The sequence below is a fragment of the Arvicola amphibius genome, chromosome 5 (assembly GCF_903992535.2).
Source record: "Arvicola amphibius chromosome 5, mArvAmp1.2, whole genome shotgun sequence".
Taxonomy (NCBI): Eukaryota; Metazoa; Chordata; class Mammalia; order Rodentia; family Cricetidae; genus Arvicola; species Arvicola amphibius.
This window is the reverse complement of record NC_052051.1, coordinates 150,694,060-150,718,094: the sequence shown is the minus strand read 5'-3', so window position 1 is coordinate 150,718,094 and position 24,035 is coordinate 150,694,060. Positions and strand designations below refer to the sequence as shown.

At 45.9% G+C, this 24,035-nt stretch overlaps 2 protein-coding genes across 2 annotated transcripts in view; both read right to left on the bottom strand.

Annotated features, from left to right (window-relative positions):
• Window positions 1-7,394, bottom strand: part of Pstpip2 (proline-serine-threonine phosphatase interacting protein 2) — a 75,322-nt gene extending 67,928 nt beyond the window's left edge. The window contains exon 1 of the mRNA XM_038331180.1: window positions 7,222-7,394. Coding sequence (XP_038187108.1) covers window positions 7,222-7,254 — 33 coding nt within the window. The 5' untranslated portion in view covers window positions 7,255-7,394. The remainder of the gene's footprint in view (window positions 1-7,221) is intronic.
• A 6,551-nt stretch (window positions 7,395-13,945) lies between these two features.
• Atp5f1a (ATP synthase F1 subunit alpha) lies at window positions 13,946-23,109 on the bottom strand. Its single transcript, XM_038330999.2, has 12 exons — window positions 22,961-23,109; window positions 21,034-21,112; window positions 19,367-19,536; window positions 18,406-18,579; window positions 18,151-18,317; window positions 17,821-17,969; window positions 16,789-16,940; window positions 16,464-16,688; window positions 15,522-15,629; window positions 15,275-15,419; window positions 14,469-14,619; window positions 13,946-14,156 (listed from the first exon to the last, which is right to left on the bottom strand). Exons 1-12 carry the CDS (start codon window positions 23,018-23,020, stop codon window positions 14,075-14,077), a joined length of 1,662 nt encoding a protein of 553 aa, XP_038186927.1. The 5' UTR covers window positions 23,021-23,109; the 3' UTR covers window positions 13,946-14,074.
• Between the last annotated feature and the right edge of the window lie 926 nt (window positions 23,110-24,035).

Below are 24,035 nucleotides of genomic sequence, written 5' to 3'. Positions count from 1 at the left end.
CGGATGTGGAAGGTGATATGCTCAGAGAGGCAGTAGTTGCGATGAGAGGCCACCGGAAGAATTTATACCAAGAATGGCATGACTTGATTTACATTTTAAGAGTTCTCTGAGTGACTTGGGATCTGGAAAACGGCAGCTTCGAAGCAGAAGAACATAGAATGTTTGCCCGGGATGGCAGCTGAGCAGCAGCAGGCTTGGAAAACAACCAGTGGAGGTGGGAAAGAGGACCAAGGGTTCCTGGGGTACCTGGGGAAGGTAGGTCTCCACAGAAAGATGTGAGGAGGAAGGGTTCTGTGTGTTTGTTTTGGAACACAGTCTCTCTATGCAGCCCAAGCTGGCCAGGAACTCAAGAGTCTGAACCTCAACTTCCCAAGTATTGGGATTACAGTTGCATATACCACACCTGGCTGGGAAAGTACCCCATACGCTGGAGCATTTGAAAGGGAAATCGGGGAGTGGGGCTCCAGACAAAGAAGGAAATAAGGTAAACAGGGAAAAACTGACAATGATGCTATCCAGGAAAACCAAGAACAAAGAAGTGGTCACAGTGGATGCGCAGCCCTGAGTAAATAGCCCTCTTGTGGCCTAAGAGTGTGGGCAGTGACAGTGGGTTTTTTTTTTTCTCTCTTTCTTCCTTATGGAAACAGTTTCCTTATGGAAACTGGCTGGCCTCAAACCCACAGAGACCCATCTGCCTCTGCCTCCTGAGTGCCAGAAATATATATGTGAAGAAATGGTATATAACAACAAAGACTCTAAGTGAAGAAAATATTGTATGTTAATTATTTATAACATTGAAACTTCTGTAACTTTGAATTCTTTTTCTAAATAAAAAGTTAAAAGTAGTGTCATGATTTTATAGGGAGGTGGGAATGGTGGCATAAGAGAGCTAAGGCCTCCGCTAGCCTTAGCCTTAGCGCTGTCATTGGTAGACAGCGTCCTGAGTGGCTCCGTCAAGAAAGGGTAAGCAGGGGGCCAGAGCAGAGGTTCTCAAGCTGTGGGTCTCAACCCCACAGGGGTTGCCTGTCGTATATCCTGCATATCAGATATTCTCATTACAATTCGTAACAGTAGCAAAGTTACAATTTTGAAGACGCAATAAAAAAAAAAAATTTTGTGGTTGAGAGTCACCACAACATGAGGAACTGTGTTAAACAGTCGCGACATTCGGAAGATTGAGAACCACTGAGCTAAGAGCACTGGCTACTCTCCTGGAGGACCAGGGTTCAGCTCCCAGCACTTACATTGCAGCCGACAACCACTAACTCCGGTTCCCAGATCCTACACTCTCTTCTGGCCTCCTCAGGCACTGTAGACACAGCATGTACACACACACATGCAAGCAAAACACCCATACACATCAAATAAAACTAAAAGTGCCATCTGGACAGCGGTGCACTTTATAGACCCAGCTACTCAGGGGGTGATGCCAAGAGTTTGAGATCAGCCTAGACAACACAGTAGGATTCCACATGAGGGAGGGGAGGTACCAGTAACTAATAAGAAAGTACTTAGATTTTTTTCAAAGCATGTCCTTTTGTTAACTATACTTTTTGCCTTAATCAGGCAAAACCCTCAATCTTTCTAAGTATCCCAAATTTTGTCATGGATTTCTTGTTTGTTTTTTTTTTCTTCTGAAAGGTAGGTCCCATATCATTCTTACTAAATTTTTTAAATAAAATAAGGAATTTTTTTGTTTTTTTGTTTGTTTGGTTTTGGTTTTTCGAGACAGAGTTTCTCTGAGTTCTGGGGGTCTCAACAGCCTCTTCTGACCTCTGAGAGTACCAAACATGCCCATGGTACATATACATACATTCAGGCAAAACATTAAAACTTTTTTTGAAAAATCTAAATTTTTTTTTCATTTTTCTTTTTAATTAGAGCTGTGTGTTACACGACATGGCAAACCAAGGCAAGATTGCAAGTTTGAGACTCTAGCAGCAAAGAGAGAGAGAGAGAGAGAGAGAGAGAGAGAGAGAGAGAGAGAGAGAGAGAGAGAGAGAGAGAGAGAGAGAGAGAGAGAGAGAGAAACATCCTAAATGTAGTGCAAAATACCACATGGAGTCAATATGCAGCAGCTGGCATAGCTTCCCCTCCCCCCGCCCTCTGTATTAAGAGGAAAAAAAAGGGAAGGAAGGCAAGGCAAACTTCACATGCTCCAAAGCACACAGTATTGAGAAAAGCCTTGAGCAAGCCCAGCACTGCACCGGGGTGGGGGCCACTCTAGGGCCAAAGGTCTGGAACAGAGGAACAGCTGTGGGCTGATAGCTGGGTAATGAGCTAATTAGGAAGGAACCCAAACTTCTGCACAGTCTCCAGGTAGAGTGAGGGGTCCCACCCAAGGCAGGAATAGGGTGCTAACCGTGGCTGGAAGGCTATTCCAGACCCAGAGCCTTGGGCCCAGAAAAGTCGTACAGGCACGGGCAGGACCTCAAGCTCAGATGGGGCTCCTGGAAACCCCCGAGGGTGGGAGGACGTGACTCTCATCTGTCTCTTCTGGAACTGGTTCTATGCTCGCCTGTGCATGCCCACAGCGGAAAGGCACTTTTGTCTAAGCACACCCTCATCTCAAGAGTGCCTTCTCTCATCTATGCTGAAGCTCTGGAAACCACGTCACTGACAATTGTCTCCTTCTGGTGTGGAACCATCAAAGTTAACCGAGATAAATCGCATAGCACTGCCTACCCAACTGCCCCGCCTGCGTCATGAGCCCCCTAGAGACCACCAGGGGTCTGTATGCAAAAGCAAAGAGCCTCTATTGCAAGCCTCTATTGGGCTCTCTGTCCCTCCTACACAGTGGTTGGATTAGGGAGAGCAGCATTGAGCTCAGTTAGGGCAGGGAGGAGTAAAGGACAGGGCGTTGGGGAATTCTGGATTCAGATGAGGGTTGCACTCCTGATTGGACAGGCGTGGGGTGGCAGGAGTCTTGTCAAACAAAGACTGGTACTGGCATTGCTGCAAGGAAATTGACAACCTATATACAAGTTAGGTAAGCTATTCTTAATGTGCTGGAGCATCTAGTACTTGTTTGTCCTAATTCTGATTGGTCCCCTGCAGGGTACAGTCTGTGGCTTTTCCTGGTTATTGTAAAGGTGAGACCTAGTCCCAGTAGTGCTAGTCTGCAGCCTGTCATGGCTGCACTGATGTTGTTAGGCCTCTTCAGCCATGAGAAGAGTGTGCACAGATAACAAGGCAAACCTCATCAGGGTTGATCACATAGATTTCTGTTGTGCCTCTTAGATCTCACTCTGTAGCCCAAGATGGCCCAGAATTCATGATACAGCCTGTTATGACCTTCAACTTATGAAAGGAATCCTCCTGCCTCGGCTTCCTAGCCACTGAGATTATAGGCATGAGCCACCATGGCTGAGTTCTTGTTTTCAAAACTCCTAACAATGGGGTTGAAGAGGTGGCTCCTAGGGGATTGGATTCAGGTCCCTGGACTTCACTGCATGTGCTTTACCCACTGAGCCATCTCGGCCCCCAAAGTGCTTACTCTTCGACTATCTCTTCTTCCTTTCTCCTTTGTCACTTGTGGCAATAGTAACAACAGCTAACAATTACAAGGTACAAGTCACTGCGCTCAACTCTATAATTTAATCTCACAAGGCTCTCGTGGAAGAGACCAGCATCATTTCCACTATTGTATACAGGGGAAAAGGCAAAAACAGAAGCTTTGGGGCTTAAGCAACCTGCACAAAGTCACCAAGCCAGTGACACAAGTTAACCTCAGAGATCCTGCTGACAGACAGCCTTGGATGTCATGCTGCTCCATGCACTGTCCCAGGGCACCCTCTCCTAAGGAGCAGAGGGGTCTCTACCAGCTGGTAGCTGCTGACCAGCAAACACTAGAGGACTTGCTGACAGGTTTGCAATGTCCAAAATGTTAGAATACTCCCAAACTCTGCTAGCTGATACCCTGTCTTCTCGCCTGGAAAACACTCCTCTGACAGGATGTCCTCAATACTCCTCAACCTAGCCTGGAGCTGTGGAGCGAGCCTGGAGCTTTGGGGCAAGCCTGGAGCTTTAGGGCGAGCCTGGAGCTTTGGGGCAAGCCTGGAGCTTTGGGGCGAGCCTGGAGCTGTGGGGCAAGCCTGGAGCTGTGGGGTGAGCCTAGAGCTGTGGGGTGAGCCTGGAGCTGTGGGGTGAGCCTGGAGCTGCAGGGTGAGCCTGAAGTTGCAGGGTGAGCTTAGACATTTCAGGTGAGGCCTGGGGCAGAGGGAGCTTTGTACTCAGGCCTCTACAGGTGTAACACCTGACTAAATATTGTTCATTGTCACTCCTGCCTCCTCCTTCTGCCTCCACAAACCAGTTCCTCCTGCTGACTTCCTCCTACAGGACACCCCCCCACCTCATTCTCCAGTTCCCCTTCCACAAAAGCTCTAGGTCCCTCTCCTTCCTTCAGTTGCTGACCCGCAGCTGACTAACCTAGCCTATGGCTTTAATTATATCTATCTCTGTGGTTTCTATATCTGCCTCCCTTCCCAGTCCATGACCTCCACCCTGGAACAGACTTCTCCATTCAGTTTCCTTGGCACCAGCTAACTACTCTCCATTCCCAGGACCCTCCTTCCCCTGTATGCCTGACAGAGTCTGGCTGTATAGCCCAGCTTAGCCTTGAACTTTCAATCCTCCTGCCTCAGACTCCTGGAATTATAGATGTGTGCTGACACAGTCAGCCCTCCTCTATATATTCTTGAATCAAACACCTATAGCCAAAACCTTCCTTCTCAACAACAACAACAACAAAAACAAAAAAGGCCAGGCAGTGCTGGCACATGCCTTTAATCCCAGCACTTGTGAGGCAGAGGCAGGCAGATCTCTGTGAGCTTGAGATCAGCCTGGTCTAGAGAGCTAGTTCCAGGACAGCCAGGGCTACACAGAGAACCCCATCTTGAAAAACCAAAAGAAAAAAAAAGGCACCTTCCCTTTCTACCTCCCTCCCTCAGGAGATGTCTTTTGTTCCAGCAAAGCTGGTGACAGACTGAACCCCAGCAAATGCCACACCTACCAGAGGGCACTTCATTTTTATTCTATGGGCACTGGTGATTCGCCTGCATGCTTATCTGTGTGAGCTGTCAAATGCCCTGGAGCTGGAGTTACAGACAGCTCTGAGCTGCCATGTGGGTGCTGGGAATTGAACCCCGGGCCCCTGGAAGAGCAGCCCAGTGCTCCTAACTTCTGAGCCATCTCTCCTAGAGAGCACTTTATATAGAGTAAATATTTCATACAAGTTTATTAAACCCGGGAGTCAGTGCCTGCGTATGTTTTCCAAGTCCTCTGCCTCATCCAGTCACAAGTTTCTCGTCCATGAAACACGGTCACTGTTCAACCTCCACTCGGTCAAGTCTTTTTCCCTGTTCCCTAAAAAGCATGACTACCTGGCAAGTGGCCAAGCTCCCTCTGTGCCCTTTCTCCCAGGTCCTGATGTCCCGTGAGTCCCATCTGCCTCAACAGAGGTATACACAATGCAAGCATGCAAGCTGATGCTGAGAATTTCACTGGTGGTCAGATCTTGTCTACCTGCCAAGAACTCCTGACCCACTGCAGGAGAAAGGAAGACTCTCATGAACATGGTGGCCTGACATGTCCCACACGCACTGGAGGGACTTGCTCACTCTCAATGCCACCCCCTTGGAGACACGTGGGGGAGCAGTTAGGTCATGCAGAGCTCTGGGCCAGTATTCATCAGCTCTAGGGCCTTGAGAACGTTGCTTAAACTCCCTGTCACTCAGTTTCCTCATCAGTAAAATACCATGGTGAGTCAGTTCCCTCCAAGGGTAACTGGGAGGGTTAGCATTTAAAGAACCTAATAATCCGCACAGTAAACAATACAGTCATTTTCATTATTTGAATCAAACAACTGCAGGAACTAGAGATGGACGATACCTTTGCAAAGTGTTACTGGGACCGCAGGTAGCTTTTGAAAGCAGACCAGAAACCCCACCCCCACGCATACACCACCACCACCACCACCACCACCACCACTACCACCATCGCCACTACCCCTAGACCTTCACCCAGGTCTCAACTCAGACTCCACTCTGCCCTTCCTCCTATCCATTCCTGTCAGGATGCCCATGGGACTGCTGGAGGCTGCCAAGGGCTTCTAAGGATGATGGCACAGCCTTCAGGGTGCTGGGATTTTAGGTGTGAGCCAACAGCATCCAGCTCTGGGTTTTTAGGTGATTTAGAAGAAAAGAAAAGAAACCATGGCTCTTACTGCTGGTTTCTGGGACTGGTGGAGACGGGTCCTGGGTCCTTAACTGAACGCAAGCTAAGATATCCAGAGTCGAAGGGCAACAGCAATCTTTTCCTGAACACTTTGACTAAAGATGTGCTGCAGGCATCCCGGGGACTGTGCGAACACACCAGCAGCTTAAGCCTCTGTGCCTCAACTGTTAGTCAAAAAATAATCACCCTACTGTGAATGTATATATAGGTCTGTCCTTTTTCCCACAGTATAAAAAGTCTGGAAATTCACCAGGCTTCCTATGAGGACCAAGTAGAAGGTTGCTAACCCTTGTTACGCTAACCCAGCCCTTTGCCTTCCCGTCAGTGTCCCCAAAGGACCTCAAAACCTCAAGCAAATGGACCACGATAGGCTCTAACTGTCGTCGCTGGGGCCACAGCAGAAGAATGGTGTGATAGGCAACTCTTTAAGTTAACGGAGGAACAGGCAGGGTCCTAGAAAAAGGTCTGAGTCAGCGTCTTACCCTGCCTTAAAACTACAACGGTGCTTCCTCCCAGTTAAGGGGAAAATTGACCCTTGGAGGGTAAGGGTAAGTAGTTGCAGGGTAACGAAATGAGAAAAGGATGTCTAAATGAAGCGGGGTGTGTGTGGGCGGGGGAAGACCTGGTACCTAGGAACCACCAGCTCTTGGGTCTCCCACAGGCGCGATGGCTTTCCGGGGGTGCTCTGGGGCCTGGGAAGGAAATCAGAAAACGGGACTGCCAGGCAGGGCAAAACTCCAGCCGAGAACCCCAGCGTGATTGCTCACACGCCCATGTCCCGGTTCTCCCAGGTCTGCTGGACTCGGCACCGCGGGGGCCTGCCGGCTCCCTCCTTTCGGGCGTCAGTTTTCAAGTGTGAGAACCAGGGGTGACGTCAGGTCCCAGGTGTTCTGGGGAGGGCGCGCTCCGGACTCAGCGCGGCCCCGGGAGCAGACTCGCCGGGCAGAGGCGCCCACCCTGGGCTCGCTCCTGCGTGCGCTCACTCACCCAGAAGTTTGCCTTGAAAAGCGAGCCCGTCATGCCGGCGCCAAGGGCTGGACGCGGAGGACAGCGGGTGGAGGCGAAGGACAGCGGGTGGCGGCGGAGGACAGCGGGCCGAATCACGCCGGGAACTGCGACCGTCAGGGCCAAGGTCCGGGCGCGACTTCGGAGTTCCACTGTCGCTCCGGGAAGCCGCCCCGGGTCCTAAGCCACGCCCGATTGCACTCGCCCCGCGCCCCGCCCTCGCCACGCACCTGCAGAGGGCAGCCCGCCCTGGCCCTAGGGCGCGGCTACTCAGGCAGCTGCGCCTGGGGCTGCCAGTCTGAACCCCGTCCTGTAGGACCCCTGAACGAACGACTGACAGAACCGGTTCTTCTCCCTTCGGAAGCCCACTCCGTGCTCTTCCCACCAGGCCCTCTCGGTCTTCTATTTGTACCGATGCTACAACGAATGGAGAACACGCACCGCCCTGGTGACTTCAGGTTTTAGTCTAAAATGCCAAGAAAAATGCATTACCGATATTTCCCATCAACTCCACATCCTAACCTGAACTCAGTTAAGGACCCTTCTCCACCACCAGTCTCACCCATCAATAAGAGCCGGGCTGCTTCCCTCGCCGGCCTGATAGACTCCAAGGAAAAAGGAGGCTCACACCTGTAAACCCAGTACTGAGGAAACAGACTGGAGAGTGTGCGTTTCAAATCCAGACTGGACTACAGTGTAAGGAGACCTTGCCTCATAAGAAACCAACCAAATAGGACCCCAGAGCAAGTCAGACCCTTCCTTGTCAGGTAGTAGACAAAGTGCTTCTCTGTTTGTGTGCCTAGCGCCAAGACTGAAACTCAGAGAGGCTGAAAGAGTTGCCCGAATTCACACTTATTTAGGGGATGAAGAGACCAAAGTTAGAAGTCTGTCCTTCATAACAAGGGCAAAAGACTTGGTGCAATGTCTTCTTGGGGAGACATTGGGGAGAGAATGGAGGTTAAAGCCACCAAGACTAAGGACACGGAGCCCATTATCCATCAGACCAAAGCAAGCATTTGCCACTTCAACAGGTTCTAGTTAGATCCAGGCACAGTACAGGAGCACTTAGAAGCTCACAAACTCTAACCCCAAGTCCCACCAGTAAGGTCATCAGCAATGACAAGGATGAGAGGGAGCCAGCCTCCAGTCCTGGTACTCTCCAAGGACATGCATCCATTTCTTTATCTGACTTCACGAGCATTCACAACAATGAGGTTAGGGGCACTTGCTAAGAAGTTCTTTTCCAGAGAACTTAATTCAGTTCCCAGCATCCATTCGGCTGCTAACAACAATCCCTAACTCCAGATCCAGGAAATCTAACACCCAGTAACTTTTTGCATCCAGGCAAAAGACTCATGCACATAAAATAATAAGCTGAGATAGAGCCAAGGCAGGGAAGCCTGGCTACACCTGCGAGGAGCAGAAGAGGCCAGGTGTGCATCAGGAGGTGTGCATCCAGATAAGCTGGACTGCAGGGGTGAGTGGACCACACATGGCACAGGGATACATCCCGGAAGCTGGGGTACTGGAGGCAGTACCAAGACCTTTTTTTAAAAAAGATTTGTTTATTTATTATGTATACAGTATTCTCAGTATTCTGTCTGCATGTATGTCTGCAGGCCAGAAGAGGACACCAAATCTCATTACAGATGGTTGTGAGGCACCATGTGGTTGCTGGGAATTGAACTCAGGACCTTTGGAAGAGCAGGCAGTGCTCTTAACTGCTGAACCATCTCTCCAGCCCCAGTACCAAGACTTTTCCTGGTAGTTTTTGACCTTTAATTTGGTTCTCTCTCTCTGTCTCTCTCTCTGTCTCTCTGTCTCTCTCTGTCTGTCTCTGTCTCTGTCTCTCTCTCTCTCCCCCCCCCCCCCGGGCGTTGAACCCAGGGACCTGTCCTAGCATTAGGTTTTTTTTTTTTTTGCGTGCTTGTTTTTGAGACACCATCTTACTAAGATACCCATGACGGCCTTGAACTCACTCTGTAGCTTATGCAGGTCTTGAATTAGCAAGTCTTCTACCTCAGCTTCCAATGTTGCTGGAATTATAAGCATGGCCACCATAGCCATCAGAAAGTTTGGGACAAATATATTACATGCAATTCTCATTATCTATATTTTAATTTCTTTCCTGTTTTTTTTTTTTGTTTTGTTTTGTTTTGTTTTTTTCAAGGCAGAGTCTCACTATGTAGCTCCGGCTCTCCTAGGACTCATTATGTCCACCGGGCTGGCCTCCAACCCACAGGGACACAACTACCTCTGCCTCCCAAGTGCTGGGATGAAAGGAGTGTGCTACTATGCCTAGCTTATATTTTAATTTGTAATGTATATTACTTTTAAATCAGTTTCAAGTCTTAAGTCAGGGCCCCTTGCGACAATGGGCTCTGCTTTCCTGACACAGGCTTCTAAAATCTCTGAATTTTAACTCTCTTCCACCCCCTGATGGTACAATTGAAAACTGAAAGTGGTTCTTCAGGCTGCCAGAAAAATGCACTCTTCAACTGTCTTTTGTTATTGTTATTTATTGCACTTGTTTATTTATCTATTAAATGTGTTTGGCAAAGGTGGAAACCTATGCATGCCCATGTTATGTGTAGTTGGAATAGAACTTAACTCTTCACAGTTGACTTTACCCACTTTACCCACTGACTAGCCCATGGGGGTGTTTTGTGGGTCTTAAAGTATACTTTTTTATGTATACCTGCAGGAGATACTCATGGACAGTCATGTGGAGGATACTTCTGTTCCTACACCAGCAGAGGCCAGAACCCCTGGAGTTGGAGTTACAGGCACACCACATGGGTGCTGGGAACTAAAATTGGATCATCTGGAAGAGTAAGTGATACTCACTCTTAACCATGAAGCCTTTCCAGCCCCTCCTCAAATGTCCTTAAACTCATCACCCTGGCAAGTATTGACTTTAAAGGACAAGTGTGTGCTCTATCTGTGGGCCTATGAGAAACTTGGTATATTCTTGCTAGCAATGTTAATACTACCCAGAAAGGATGCAATAATGAAGCACTGACTAGACCGTTCATTGTAATTCCTATGAGTGTTTTGGCATAGTCTCTTTCAATGATATACATTTCGTGCACAAAATGTTCTGTACACAAAATGTTGAGTCATGAGAGACAGGGTAAGACGGGGGAGGAAGAAAGAAAAGAAAAAAGGAGGGAAGGAGAGAAGAGATCAAGGGCAGTGGGAGAGGAATTTGTAGAGGCACGTGGGGCCAGTATTGGCTCTTACACTGCTGGATTCAGAGCTCAAGCATATCACAGAGCCCGGTGAGTTTCGGCACCTCTGGACCTGCCTGGGCTATGATGGTTTCATCTCAAGCTCCACATGGCAGCTCCTGGCAGCTCTGTGCTGGTCTCAGGAGGGACAGAGTCTCTCAACTCCTTAACATTCCAAATAAACCTTAGATTAGCATCCCAAGCCAAGGGTCACACTGTCACCTCACTGGGCCTAATTAGTGTCAGCCAAGGACAGCTGCTACACTCCTGGAATGGAATGCCTGCCAGCAGCACACGGACCAAGAACGGAAGAAGGGGCGATATTGTCACACTGAAGTTGGATAAAGGGATCTAACCATATATCTAACTAATTACAAGGTTACTTTCAAGCTTTTAGCTGCAAAACACTGCTTTCTTCGCTCACACAGCCAGAGTTTCCCTGTCGCTCACCCTAACTAAATCCCAATGCCTGTACTTACCTGGTCTCTTTAGTCTTCCCAAAGCTGATGGTACCCGGTCTTTCATGTGGCCCTCCCCTCTTGCAACCCCAAACTCCGAGCTTTTATTCCACATCAGTCCCTACCCCACACTCACAAGGGTGAACTTGGTAGGTTCCCAGGGCCTCTTGGCCCTCTATGCTGTGCACAGTCCTTATCAATACACCTCGGTATTTTCACACTTCTTGAATTTTTACAACTTATCACTTTTATCAAATGAATTAGCCTTAAAGATCATTGCTTATAAGCTCACGTTCTCCTCTAGCTTCTGTTTCTCACAGATACCTCCCAAGAAGATTGCTCAGTACCAAGACAAGAGTGGGATTTTCTCCTGCAAGCGCGTAGATTAGACAATGAGAAGGCCAACGGGGATTCAACAGCCAGACTCGTTTTTAATTCAGTTTCCTCATGATCGATTTCTCTCCTCCAGAGAGCCAGAGCACATCTGACAAGGGAGCTGGTGGTCATGCAGATGAAACAAAATGGCAGGCACCCCAGGAACTCAGACTGGCCCAACAGAGGCCTACCAGGCCTTTGGAGCCACGACCAGCTCCCAAATCGTGACAAGTCTTAGTTACTCTCTTAGTTATGAATGCTCAGCCTTAGCCTAGGCTTGTTTCTTGCTAACTCTTATAACTTAACCAATTTCTCTTTATGTTTTGCCTTAGGGCTTTTTACCTTTCCTTTCTTTCTTCCTTTTTTTCTCTTTTTCTCTTCCTTTCTTCCTTTCTTTCTTTCCTACTTTCTGCTTCCTCATGTCTGGCAGGCAGTGGTCTGACTTCTAGTCCCAGGAGCGTCCCTCTTTCTTCCTTGTTCTCTCCTTTCCTCTCATTCTTCTCAAGCCTAGATTCTCTTCCTATTTATTCTCTCTGCCTGCAAGCCCCACCTTTCTCTCTTCTGCCCAACTATTGGACATTCAGCTTAGAGTTTAGGAGCACATGCTGCTCTTCCAGAGGTCCTGACTACAATTCCCAATCATCTATAATGAGATCTGGTGTCCTCTTCTGGTCTGCAAGCATACATGCAGACAGGACTCTGTATACGTTAATACATAAATCATTTAAAAATAAAACTTGCATGAAACTAAATTAAAAAGTGGTATACTAATTTAATGGAGGAAATTTCAAGACAGCATCACATTTAGTCTGTGGCATGATTGTTACTGATTGCTCTCTAGGACTACAATTAAAAACAATGACAAGTGAGACAAAAAACTTGGAACAGAAGAGCATCAGGAAGCTTAACGTTGCAGCCAAACAACCCATGATTAAAGCTGTTATTGTTTAGATTAGTGCCATTAAAAGAGAACCCTCCCAGTTTACCCTGAAAAGATGCCTTCAAAGCAAGACCCCACCAGCTAAAATTCCAATTTGTAAAATGGAAAAAAAAAAAAAAACCTAAAAAGTTCTTGTTTCCAGAAAATAACTACACCACAGGCTGCTATAAATTGTGATCCAAGGGTCCATCCCAAGCTGGCAACTAAACTTGGCAATGTTGCCCAGGAGGTAGAGGCAGGCAGATCTCAGTAAGTTCAAGGACAGCCTGGTCTACAAAGTGAATTCCAGGACAGTCAGAACTGTTACACAAACCCTGTCTCAAAACAAAAACACTAGGCAGTGTCATCCACACAGTACTGGATTGGGAGACAACAAAGTATCGAGGGGTTTCACTGTCCCTCCATGGTTTCATAGCTGCTGAGGCCAGACAATGTGTAGCAGGGAAGGGACTCTTCAAAGACCTTGAGTGAAGCTAAAGGCAAGAACTCAATACTCATAAATGTGGAACACATGACCCTGAGACCTTCGGTTCAATCTTTCTTCAGTATGACACCACTCTTCCCTTTTGGAATAGGAATGTACAATTGTGTGATTGTGTGTTGAAAGCATGTAAATTTTATAGGTCAATTAGGTTGCCTTAAGGCCCAAGAGATTTTAAACTTTAAATGTTGAGACTGTTAAAGATTTTAGACTTCTGAAGTTGAACAAATGCATTTTGCAACGTGAGATACCCATGAGACTACTGGGGTACAGGGGGAAAATGTGGTTTGGATGAGAAACGTTCCCATGGGCTCATGTATTTGAACATTTAGTCCTAACAGAAAAAGTGACTACTACATTCACTATAGTCTAGTTCTACAAAATACTCAGGTTTAATGTCCTTCCCTAGTACACCCCAAAGCTCTTAAGGTTTTTCTGTTTTCTTAAGCAGTACTTCAACAAACCATATCTCCTACCCAGATTTCTTCATCAGCTCATTACTGAAGAGTGCCTTAGTGGTATTCAAAGCCCTCCATCAGGCGGCCCCGGTGCATAAATAAACTCCTATGCAAACTGCTACAAACTGAACTAGCCTACAGAGAGACCCTGCCTCAAGGTGTGTTTGGGGGGGAGGGGCGGGCACAAGAGACAGGACTGAAATAAAATCAGCCAAGCAGGAGGCTGGAGGATAAAGAGTTCAAGGTCAGCTCCAGCTATATACATTAAGTTTTAGCCAACATGCATTATGAAACCCAGTCTCAAAAACTGGAGTCCTATGGTAAAACCCTTACAAAGGTGTGAGGCCAAGTTTAATCCCCAATATCATGTTACAAGAGAAACAATGGTTACACTTTTGAATCTTACAGTGACCAGTCCTTGAATTATCTAGCCATGCTGACTATACCAATATTTAAGTGGAATGGGTTAAGAGAGCATTTTGTCAGCTCTGGCAGGTAGACTGCCACAAGAGCAGCCTGCGCTACTCAAGTGAGTTCTGAGACCAGCCATGGCTGATGGGAACACAAATAAGCCGCTGTCTTACAAAAACAAATTTATGAACTCAACATGAAGACAGGCAAGATGGTGGCACCATTCCTGATGACCCAAGTTACAGTCCCAGGGCCCACAGAGTGGAAGGAAAGCACTGACCCCTACAGGCTGCCCTCTGACCTCCACACACAAGTACAGTATTACCCCTGCACCTACCCCAACACAACTAGCACACAATACAGAACTTTTATTTATGTGATTTCTGTACACCAGGAGTACGAGAGCAGTCCTTTACAAATGGAGCTGATTTTATCAGAATAAACGACAGGACCAAAGCAGTGTCTGACATGGATTCGTGGGCTTATGGTTCAAACCCAGCCAAGAAGTTTGTTACAATCTCTTTCAGCTTTGCGTCTGACTGTTCTGAGATTTTCCCATCAGACCTGTTTGGAAATAAAAGTAGAAGATTCAATGACTAGTACAAATGACCTAGGCAAAGATTCAATGCCAAGGCTACCTAGACAGATGAAAGATAACTAAACTTTCCTAAATATAGTGGGTAGTTCACACCTGTGGTCCAGCTCTTGCAAGGCTAAGGCAAGACTGCCAAATATTGAGAACCCAGGTACACAGTGAGTACCAAGGCCAGGCAGGGCTAGTATACAGCAAGACCTGATCCTAGCCAACCCCCAGAGAAAGAAAGACTGTATAAAAACTGCACTAGTCACAACAAAGGCCACTAGCTCCATTCATACCTGATATTGCCCAAGAGGGACTGGTGCTGGCTGATAACATGAGACAAGAAAGCATTCTCAAACTTTGTGATCTTACTGGGCTCCAGTTTATCAAGATAGCCCCTCACGCCTGCATAGATAACAGCCACCTGTTCTTCAATAGCCATGGGAGCTGAAAACAAGCACATCATCAAATGAATTACTAATGCTATTTTACCAAAGTCACAGAACTATTTTTTTCTTTTAATACTAGACACAGTCCACGGCCCACCCACTCTGGCACTCTGTACCTATGCCTCCACCACCCGGCTTTCCCACCCACTCTTGACACCCTTACCTATAGCTATAAGCACGGCTTATAACCTGGTAATGTTTACAACACAGTATGTGGTAAAATTTGCTGGTTGTTTTTTAGGCAAGATATTTTAAAAAGATCACTAGGCTGGAAAGATGGCTCAGCAGTTAAGAGCACTAGCTGTTCTTACAGAGGTCCTGAGTTCAATTCCCAGCAACCACATGGCAGCTCATAACTGCCTGTAACTCCAGTTCCAGGGGATGCAACACCCTCACAGACATATATGCAAGAACACTAATGCACATAAAACACTACTGTTCTACTAAATTCGCTAAATTCCATATTCCTACAACATGAAGATGTATTAAATATACTAATCTCATAACACTATACTCAAATGGTAATAAGGACTACATTAGCAAAATAAAACAGGTGGTTTTCCTTTGAAAGAAGATCTTGGGGTATAATGCAGCACTGTACCTGGCAAGACCCTCAATTACAACAGGAACCTGACCAAATGAAAAGGACTCACAGTACTGTCCTTGCTTTAACAACTCGGTCAGACGCACACCACGACTCAGGAGCTGCTGAGTGGCAGCATCAAGATCAGAACCAAACTGGGCAAAAGCAGCAACCTCCCGATACTGAGCCAGTTCCAGCTTCATGGTACCTGCCACCTGAGCACACAAGTTGATGTGAACATGACTCAATGTCACACATAGCAGTAAACAGTTAACATACTTTTCAACACACACCCTCTCAGAGTGAGGTAAAATTACCTGTTTCATGGCCCTGGTCTGGGCAGCAGATCCGACACGGGACACAGACAAACCCACGTTAATGGCAGGGCGAATGCCTTTATAGAACAATTCTGTTTCCAAGAAGATCTGCGATTCAAAAATACAAACATAATAAGCTCTAATAAATAAACTTTTTTTTTTTTTTTTTGCCAAATTTAAGTCACTGTGCCAAAAGCTGAGACCCAAAACTTGAGTAAGATTGCTAAGTGACTTTTCAGGATATACACCAGTCTACACACCCACTGTTGAGAACAGGTAATATGGGGGAGGGAGTGGGGGGGCGGAGAATGAGATACTTATATTGAAAACAAACTTCATGCATGTTGCATATGGCTGTGATCCCAGCACTCAGGGGCAAAGGCAGAAGGGCTACTGCAGATTCAAAGCCAGTCAATCTGGGCTACACGCAGTTCCAAGCCAGTCTAGACTATACAATGACACAGTCTCCACAAACTAACTAAAACAGGGCAGTAACACAATTTCTCAAATACACTTTAAAATTACCTATAGCTAGAAAGTAATGAACCAAAATATGCCTAGCCAGGTGGGGTGGCTTATGTTTTTAATCCTAAAACCTAGGAAGCTGAAGCAGGAGGACTTGTGGTCAGTTATTCTCAGCTAAACAGACAGCTGGGAGAGCTGTCTAGCACCCAGGAAGTGGAGTTACAGGTGGTCATGAGCAATCAAATAGATGCTGGGATTCAATCCTCTGCAAGAGCAGCAAGTGCTCTTAACCAGTGAGCAACCTCTCCAGTCCCTATTCTCTTTAGTTTTATGTTTACAGTACTCCATAAATATACACTAGGGTTACACAGAGAAAGCCTACCTTGAAAAACCAAAGCAAAGACAATTTACTAATTCATGCTTACTAGCCTCAACCAGTGCCTTAATAATCAAATATTTTAGCTATTAATCTGTTACCTGTCCGTCAGTGATGGAAATAACATTCGTTGGAATGTAAGCAGACACATCACCAGCCTGGGTTTCTATGACTGGCAGGGCAGTCAGAGAGCCACCACCAAAAGAATCGTTCATCTTGGCTGCTCTCTCCAGCAGCCGAGAGTGGAGGTAGAACACATCACCAGGATAGGCTTCACGGCCAGGGGGTCGGCGCAGCAACAGAGACATCTGGCGGTAAGCAACGGCCTGCAGTACAGAAGAAGGTGGTGAAATTCAACTGCTAAGCAAGCTGCATCTGCTAACGTCCACTAATACAAACATACAAGTTATAAAGACATCCTTTGACCTGTTTGGATAAATCGTCGTAGATGATCAAAGCATGCTTGCCATTATCTCTAAAATACTCTCCCATGGAGCAGCCAGAGTACGGAGCCAGATACTGAAGGGGGGCAGCATCAGAAGCAGTGGCTGACACCACAATGGTGTACTTCATGGCATCTGAGGAGAAAAAAAGGTTTACATTTTACAAAGCTATCAATACTGTGATTTTAAATTAGAGGCTATGAAACAAAATTGTCCACTGCCCTCATTCTGTAAAATTAATGGGTGGGGAATCCTAAGGGCAATGGTGCTTGCTATGAAGGCCTGAAAACATGAATTCAATTCCTAGAACCCACATAAAGGTGAAAGAACTCAGTTGGTAGAGCCCATCTTCAACAGGCTTGAAGTCCTAGATTTGAACACAGGCACCAAATAAATTAGGCACAATAGAGCATGCTTATAGTCCTAGGAGGCAGAGACAAAAGAGCACAGTTCCAGGTTATCCTTGTCTAAAACAAGTCCAAGGCCAACCAGGGACAGATAAGATACAGTACACTCTTCCTCACACCCTGTGACATAACCCCAAGCACAAGCCTCTAGTCCCCAGTACCTGTGAAGTAGAAGCAAGACGATTGTTTAAAGTTAGCCAGAGCTGCATGAGACCCCATCTTAAGAAAAGACATCAACATGGGCAGTGGTGGCACACATCTGTAGTCCCAGCACTTGAGAGGGAGAGGCCTCTGTGAGTCTGAGGCCAGCCTGGTCTACATAAGAAGTTCTAGGACAGCCAAGGCTACACAGAGACCTTGTTTCAACCTTTTCCCACTGCCCCAAAATTAAAATATTAAAAAAAAAAAAAACCAACCCAAGCAAAATAGTAATCTAGTCCACAAGCACTCCAGCTAGGAGGAGCTGCAGGAGCTGCACAGCATTTCCTTATTTCTGTTCTGATTTTTATTAGACCCTTGGGTTCCCTGGAGTGAAACCAGTCTTGGCTACAGAGACTCTTCAAGATTAGCAGCGATAGAGCAGCCGTTAGACTAACGTTCTTCAGTACCTGCATCTGTCAGTCTCTTCACCAACTGGGCAACGGTGGACCGTTTCTGACCAATAGCAACGTAGATACAGTAGAGCTTCTTCTTTTCATCAGTCCCATCATTGAAACGTTTCTGGTTGATGATTGTGTCGATAGCAATCGACGTTTTCCTTTAAAGAGTGGCATAGGTGTCACTAAATACAGGATTTCTAGGCAAAACTGTGCTACCACTGCTAACCGCCTTTATCACCTGCCACTGCCCCATTATAGTCAAGGCATTTACCACCCAAACACATAATTTACTTAGAATCAACACCAATTAGAACTTTTAAGAAGATTTTGAGTCTTTACCCAGTCTGTCTGTCACCAATAATCAGTTCACGCTGACCACGACCAATTGGCACCAGGCTATCCACAGCCTTAATGCCAGTCTGCATTGGTTCCCGCACCGAGATTCGGGGAATGATTCCAGGGGCTTTCAGGCCCACTCGTCTACGGGTCTTGGAACCAATTGGACCCTGTAAAAAACATTAAGCATTAAAAATAAATAAAAAGGAACCCTCAAAATTGGTTTTGATGTTTACCACCCAATTAGCAATAACTCACCTTTCCATCAATGGCATTACCAAGGGCATCAACTACACGGCCCAACAGTTCCTCACCAACTGGAACATCTACAATGGCTCCCGTTCTCTTCACAATATCGCCTTCTTTAATTAGTTTATCATTTCCAAACACGACAACTCCAACATTGTCAGGTTCCAAGTTCAGGGACATACCCTGCACAAAAGGGACAAGTGAACAAGGACACCAAGGAGGCTCTCCCCTGTCATATTAGTAACACAGCAAGCAGCAAAGAGTAGTGTTCCCTTCCACCTGCGTTAGTCTAGTATCTTTCACCCCCTCCAGAAGGTTGCCCTGACTGACACTAGCACACGATAGTGTGCTGGCCCCAACCTCCAATAGCTAAGTACAAAGTTATCAGCAGAGCTCCGGACAGATACACACTGACTCAGCTTTCAATAATGGAGCTACTCTTCTTGGGAAAAGAATTTAGTTCAAGTAATCAAAGGCTTTTGCATCAAACAATCTGAACAGCTACAAAGGAACTGGCATGAGTTCACTGAAATTTATGTCAATGTTTACTAAAGTTTTAATGTTGGTGCCAGTGGCCACAACTTATTTATCAGCACTTATGAGAGGATAAGAGACTATGGGACTTGGCTTATCCAAAACTTTCCTAGTTTATTCTCTTTATAACCTATAATAGGGGGAAATGCAGCAAATTGAGACTTAAATGTTTTTAATTTTTTTTTTTGTTTTGTTTTGTTTTTCGAGACAGGGTTTCTCTGCAGCTTTTTTAGAGCTTGTCCTGGAACTAGCTCTTGTAGACCAGGCTGGCCTCGAACTCACAGAGATCCACCTGCCTCTGCCTCCCGAGTGCTGGGATTAAAGGCGTGCGCCACCACCACCCGGCAAATGTTTTTAATTTTTGACAAGCTCTAAATGAAATGGAAAACCAAAGCCACAGATCCTTAAAATAACAAACCCCCACTTTATAAATTACCTTTAAGCCCGAGGAAAATTCTACCATTTCCTCTGCTTGAACATTCCTCAGTCCATGTACTCGGGCAATACCATCACCAATGCTTAAGACACGCCCAGTCTCTTCGAGATCAACAGAAGTATCAGCTCCAAGAATCCGTTCTTCAAGAATGGAGGACATCTCAGCAGTGCCTGAGACAGAAAAACCCAATTTAAATAATCTTGTCTAAACAGCTTTTCAAAACCATTTCCCAACAACCGGCTTCATGCTAACAATCAAAATCATTCTAAAACATAATACAAAATCTTTTTTAAAAGTTGGGTATCCTGGGCTGGAGAGATGATGGTTCAGGGGTTGAAAGCATTTGCTACTCTTTCAGAGGATCTGGGTTCAGTTCTTCACCCAAATGGCAACTCACAACTCTAACTCCAGTTCCAGGGATCTGAAGCCCCCAGAGGGCACCCAACATGCACACACTTGCATACACCCAGGCAAAGCACTCATACATGTAAGTAAAAATAAATCTTTTTTTTTTATAAAGCTGGATATCCATCACTGTCAAAATTATTGAAAACTCCCAAGTGATGAGAGGAAACCCTTCTCCACAAGCAGACAGTAATCTAGACAAACAGCTGCGAAAATTAAATATTACCTTTCCTAATGCTTTACCTTGTTTTCTCATTCAATTTCCAAAGAATCTGTACATATGTTAAAATCTGAACTTTTGGCTAAACTCTACTAACACCTTAGTCCATTAAAGAAAAGGCGGTGAGGGCAGCAGACTACTAGTTCCTGAAGAAAAGTGGCGGCTGACAAATCCAATATCCCAACCTTGACCCCAAGACCCACAAGGTAGTAGAACAAACTCTCTCAAAATGCTGTCCTCTGATCTCAAGCATGCAGCGCCTCCCCCCTCCCAGCTAATAATATAATCGGCAGCTAGGGAGATGGCTCACTGGGTAAAGGTACCAGCAAGCCCAGTATAGAGTTACAGTTCCAGAGACCCACAAGGTAGGAGAGCTGGCTCCTGAAAGCTGCCCTCTGACCTCCACACATACATGGACTCAATGAACAAATGCAAAATAAACCCTTTAAAGCACCCAGGCACTAAGTGCTCATCTTATTATATACACTATGTATGTATTTTACCCTTTATCCTAAAATTACCACTACATGGCTAGGGACGCTGATCAGCAGTGTTTGCCCACCAAGCTCTGGGTTCCACCCCCAGCACCTCCAACAGAAAAAGTGGAAAAGCCCTCCAGCACATCCCCAAAGAAACTCCCCAATCAGTGTCTTTTTATGTATGTTTGGCTCCCCATATCCCTAAAGTACCTGCAGGTATAAAACAGAAGCAATTTGAAAAAGCAATTGCATTTGAAAAAGCCTATCAGTAATAAATAATTAATTAATTAAATAAATAAAAAATCATTCCTCTTCTTACATGAGGTTTTAAAAAAAGATCTTTCATAGTTGAGAGTGGGTACTTATTACATATGTATATTGTTTTCATCCAAAATAAATTATTAGAAATATATAGTTTCATTAGACAAAGAGAACCCATCAAGACATTTTAAATGGGACGTTAATAATTTAAAAACTTGAGTTTCTGTAGTATGCTTTAAAAGAGAAAAAAATTTAATGGGAGGAAAAAAATCTCCACGGTGTAGCTTTAAAAATGGACTTACCAGTCTTCTGAAGTCGAGTGTTGGAGGCATGGAGATTTCTTGCACCAATGAAGGATGACCCCAAAGCATTTTTGGAGACCTAGTACAAAACATTCTTTAAATAACATGACCCTAGAAAAAGCCTTCACCAGACATAAGCTACACTCATATACTTGCATGTGCAAGTATACACACATGCACGGGGCATGTACACACAGAGCTAGTTGTGATGGTGGTACATGCCTGTAATCCTAGCACTCAGGAAAAGGCAAGAGGATCTCTTGGAGTTTGAACCATGGTGGTTTATATAGCAAGTTTCAGGCCAGCCAGCACTGAACACAGCAAGACCTTTCTCAAAAACAACAAAACAAGCAGCAAAGTGTCCATAAAACTAACAAGTTTAAATACGGGTTTAGGCTGACCAAATGGTAAATTTTGCTTATCAGTCGAAAACTTAATTACATGGAAAAGCATGTTGTGATTCGAGGATCTAGTGTGCAAACTGCTGGTGCACAAGACTATGGGAAGCTTATTTTCAGAATCAAATGTTAAGAAATTTCTTCCCTTAAAGGCATTTACTATTTTGCTATTAGATTTCAGTTGAGGTGTGGAAATCTCAGTAAGATAACCCTTATCTAATGGGGGGAGGCCTCAGTGTATTTCCTACCTTTCTTAAAAAGCAAATAACGACTGGGTAAACAAAACGATGCTGCAGGTAGATTAGAAAATAAGTCCAACAGCAAAGTGAAACCTGGACCTCTGCATTCCCCTTCTACATGCAATACGGTGATTAGCACAGTGAACTCTGAATCGGCTAGCTTTTAATAGGAACCAAATCAAATCTTTCTTAAAATGCCTTTTTTTCCATTAACAAAAAACTAAGACACCACATCAGCGTTTTGTTAGGGAAGCAGTATAATCAGTGTATTTAATTCGTCTTTCGGATTCATATTACTTTTATAATAAAATTTATATAGGGCTTAAAGGTTTTTAAGAGTTATTCTCAATATCATGGAAGATCATTAGTGAGGGGCACTGACTCAACATTTCCCTACCTTTTGTTCTACTTTACAACTCTTTAAACATGAGGTGGACAATTCAAGGACAAAAATATTCTTTATTGATTTTTATTGAGCTCTACATTTTTCTCTGCTCCCCTCCCTGCCTCTCCCCTCCTCTTTAACCCTCTCCCAAGGTCCCCGTGCTCCCAATTTTTACTCAGGAGATCTTGTTTTTTTCTACTTCCCATGTAGATTAGATCCATGTATGTCTCTCTTAGACATAATCTTTTAACGTGTCCAGAAACAAAAAAAAAAGAAAGAAAAGAAAAACCCATTAAAGTCTTCTTCCCAATTTTAGGCCATTTACAAAAATTCCATCGTCGTTGACAGTGTAAACCACACAAACTGCTTCTGCACCTAGCCATGTCTGCATGATCCTTTCCGTGTTCAGCACCAAGTGATCAATCGCCCAACTACTTTAAAAAAAATCACTTTCATTTATTCCTTTCCCTTGAAATGACCTCCGAGCACAGGTGAAAGGATCGGGCCTGCTGACCTTCAGACAATGTCAGGCTCTCCTTGTTCACGGGCCCAAAGCTGCTGACAGCTCCTTTGACCTTCAGCGGAGCCGGACCCCAGGAACAAGCCTCAGAGTAGGCCAGACAGACAGCGGACAAACCCTGACCTTCACCTCGGGCCGCCCTCACCCCAAGACCGAAATCCTCCTAACACCCCTTTGCCCCGCCATGCCGAGGTCGCGGATTCCCTGCACCACCGCCCACCGCAGGCCTGCAAAAGCGGCCGTCTGTCCGCGCAGCCCAGCAGCCACGGTGCAAGATGGCGCCGTCCGCCCCAGCCCCGCGCTGCACAGCACGGCACAGCCCCGCAGCGCTCCGCAGAATCCTCCAGCCGCGCCCACGCCTGCCTGCCCAGGCCCCGGCGCTCACCAGTCCCGCCCGTCGAGGGAGGGCACGGGCCACGGCCGCGGCGACGCGCACGGACAGCATCCTCGCAGCTTATCGGAGAGATCCTCTGCAGCCGCAGCCTCCGGACGACTGGCACAAAATGGCCGAGCGCGAGGGAAGGTCAAGGCAGCCAGCCCACCTGACCCGGAAGTACCGCCCCTCGCCTTCACCTCCGGACGCAAATCTTTTTTTTTTTTAAATTGTTCATTTTTTTTTTTTCCCCCTTTTCTTTTAAAATAATAAGTTCTAACATTTGGAAATAAAAAATGAACGAATCACGTGTTTCCAGTTTCCTCCCTGGTATTCATCATACTTTTTTTTTGGTCTTTTGAATCGACCTTGTGGTTGCCCCAGGCGACCAAGTGAGAAGCGGAGCTACCCTGAAGTCGCTGTCATCACCACCAGGGCCGCTGCGCAGACTTCAAGCAGAATTACCAGTCTCGGAGGGGTTACACCGCAGGGCTGTGGCCGTCCAGGGCAGTGTAACTCCTGCACAGTGCACCCACCCTGAGGATTTAGTCTCAGGTCCTGGCTATCTGACGTCATTTTAAGTGTTTATTATTACTAGTGTGTGATATATATGCTCATGTGTCAAGGCGTCCATGTGAAGCCCAAAGGGCAGGCCTCTCTTTCCACGTGATGTGGATCCTGAGAATCAAACTCAGGTCAGATTTGGAGTACAAGCACTTTACCCAGTCGGCCATCATGCTGCTCCCCAAATATTTTTTTAATTAAAATGTTTTATTTTATTATGCATATGAATATTTTGTTTACATGTATGTGTGTGCACCATGTGTTCCTGTGACCTCACAGGCCAGAAGAGACTGTAAGACACCATGGTACTGGAGTGACTCTGGAGGTGTTGCTGCTCTAGAAGAGCAGCAGTTAGTGCTCTTAACCTTTGCTCCATTTCTCCAACCCAAACACTCAAATCTATAGTGGTTTTGACAGCACAAATAAAAGAATTGAAATTCTTTAAGGTTCAGTCTAAGAACCTTTTCAGGGAAGCTGGGCCTGATGACTCAGTCCTGTAATCCCTGTTGGGGAAGTTAAAGAA